The following is a 2,606-nucleotide window of genomic DNA, read 5'->3' as shown; positions in this document are numbered from 1 at the left end:
TAGATAAGTGATACCATCTGTTCATCTATAGTTACGTGTTTCCAAATAAGATAAGCAGAATGAAATATTCGTTTGGGTAGTTATGCAGTGCTCACACGTTCTCCCCCGTGTCCTTTGCATGTCTCCGGCAAGTCTGTCGTAGCATTGATCTATACATCCATTGCAATTCCCCATTGCTCATCTATAATTATGTGTTTCCAAATAAGATAAGTAGAATGAAATATTAATTTGGGTAGTTCTGCAGTGCTCACACGTTCTCCCCCGTGTCCTTTTCATGTGTCGTAGCATTGATCTATAACGACATTGCAATTCCCCATTGTTAACAGTACTTACCAGAAGAAATGTCGTTTCGGTTAAACAACCAGCAACACAACAGGTAAAAGGCTGAAATAAGTAAAAGAATCCCCTTCCCCCTGACCGTCACCCCTGCATGTCGTGATCAAGAAAATAACACATCTGCAGTTTAACATTGCATGTATCGTGAGAGGCGACTAATGTCGAAACCCTCTGCATAATTGGAGAATTGCTTTTGTTCCCTATACTTGGAAATAAAATGCAACCAAAATAAATCCCAAGGCTGGCATACCCAAGTCATTAAAAATGGTAGTTCTCATTCCCTGCATACCGTTTAGCTTTTAGGTTAATGCCAATGATTGATTTACTCATTGCCAGTATAACATGACCGGGCGGAATGCTGTGCTGGGTGCCTTCGACATGACATTTCAGCGAGGTGATGTAAGCAGTGCCTTGAAGAACAAAAAATCGTTGACATGAAGAGAGATTCTAGTTTGAGATACACAGTTGTGGGGTCGCACAACGTTACACGATGTGCGTTTTGGACGAACGTTGCGCGATAACACTCGTGGTTGGTGTAAACTGCGGAATGCATTAACAGTATATAAGGTTTCGTCTTTAAACATATAAACTTGATTTTTACGTATATTTCTATATTCTACCCACATTTATAAGCATATCTTTATTTCTATACATTCTTAAAATTAGAAATGTTCTTTTCGGTATATTTTAAACGACCTTAATCGACACATGTGAAATGTACCTGGACTGTAGTTTTTCCCTGCCAGGGGCACATATGTATTTCATCGTGTAGGGCCAGAAACAATTATCGTATGTAAACAATGATAGAACACATAAGGAGTTAGATTGTTCAATTTCATGTTATGAATGATCAAATGGAACGAATCCATATCGATCCTTGTCAATTATACATGAAAAAATACAAGCATGGCCTTTCTTTTAAGATTTGAAGACATAACCGTTGCATGTAATATACCATGCTGTTAAAGTGAAGTTATGAAAACTTGCCAAATTCCATTTTCAATACTTTGTATTTCTCATTTCAGATATCATGGAATGTATGTGGGCTCGAATGGAACAAAGTGTTATGAGAAACTAGTAAGAAAATCAAGAGCTCTATGTAAATAAATTGTCTGTATCCTCTCTAACACTTTACCCCAGCATTCTTGAGTACAGTACAGTACCGCTTGGATCAGGTGGTGGAAACTCTCCCCGATAATGATCGAAATGAGTTCAAGGATAAAGGATATCTGTAGAACTCTTACAAAGGTGGAGGAAGAAAATCACGGTGCTGCACTAGAAGATGTAACAGTGTTTATACCCGATAGCATTACCCCTGGCAACAACATCAGTTTGAAAGGCGGTTATTACGCGTTGATACCAAGGCTGGCACATATGGTAACCGAAACAAGAATTCATCTCAAAACGAAAGTGATAAACATCGAGTCAGAAAATGGTGCAATAATGTACAAAGCAAGTCACGTGATCGTTACAAATTATCTAGGCGTCCTTCAATATCACCAGATACTTTTTAATCCTAGCCTCCCATTTGTAATGATTGTGTTAAAATTGAAGCTGGAATATGGGACAGCCAGTAAGATCATTCTTCGCTACAAGACACCTTTCTTGAGCCAAAATGAAGGAATGAAACTATCTGGGAGAAACGACACTATTGAATAAAACACGAATTTACCAAGTTGGGCTTAATGTTTGTACATATTCAACTCCCTGACAGCCGACCCTAATACACTTGACGTTTGGCTATGCGGAGAGGATGGCAAAGAGATAGAAACAATTTCTAATGACGTCATAGCGCGTGTGATTACTACGGTGTTGAGACAATTTTCCAACGACCAAACTATCCCGGAACCCGATTCAATCCTAAAAACCTATTGGTTTTCAAACCGACAGTTCAGGGGGTCGTACTTCTACATCCGGTTTGGATTAACAGTGTAGGATGTCCGTATCCTGGCCACGCCCCTTGTTGCCAAGGACAATAAGCCTGTCCTGTTATTTCCCGGTGAACCTACGGATGTTGACTTCCTTGCCACGATGCATAGGTCACTGGATTCAGGTATCCTATAGACTAACAGGCTGCTCACGCGTCACATGGATACAGTAACCACCCCTATGAATCATTGTAAGCGTTAAAAATTCATGTTAATAGAGACGTAGCATGCATCGGTGATCCGCATTGTACATTCATGTGGCAACTTTAATATCTTCGATGAAAATTATCTTATTATTGGCAATTGATAAAATATCAAGATAAGAGACACCTGCTGAATGTA

At 39.4% G+C, this 2,606-nt stretch overlaps 1 protein-coding gene across 1 annotated transcript; it reads left to right on the top strand.

The window, feature by feature from the left end:
- Window positions 1-1,542: 1,542 nt before the first annotated feature.
- Window positions 1,543-2,271, top strand: LOC110441952 (peroxisomal N(1)-acetyl-spermine/spermidine oxidase-like). The gene is made up of 2 exons (XM_021485275.1): window positions 1,543-1,909; window positions 2,051-2,271. Exons 1-2 carry the CDS (start codon window positions 1,543-1,545, stop codon window positions 2,269-2,271), a joined length of 588 nt encoding a protein of 195 aa, XP_021340950.1.
- Window positions 2,272-2,606: the final 335 nt, after the last annotated feature.

Source organism: Mizuhopecten yessoensis, unplaced genomic scaffold, assembly GCF_002113885.1.
Source record: "Mizuhopecten yessoensis strain PY_sf001 unplaced genomic scaffold, ASM211388v2 scaffold716177, whole genome shotgun sequence".
Classification (NCBI taxonomy): Eukaryota; Metazoa; Mollusca; class Bivalvia; order Pectinida; family Pectinidae; genus Mizuhopecten; species Mizuhopecten yessoensis.
Note: the sequence above shows the minus strand (reverse complement) of the source record. Positions and strands in the feature narration are given on the sequence as shown.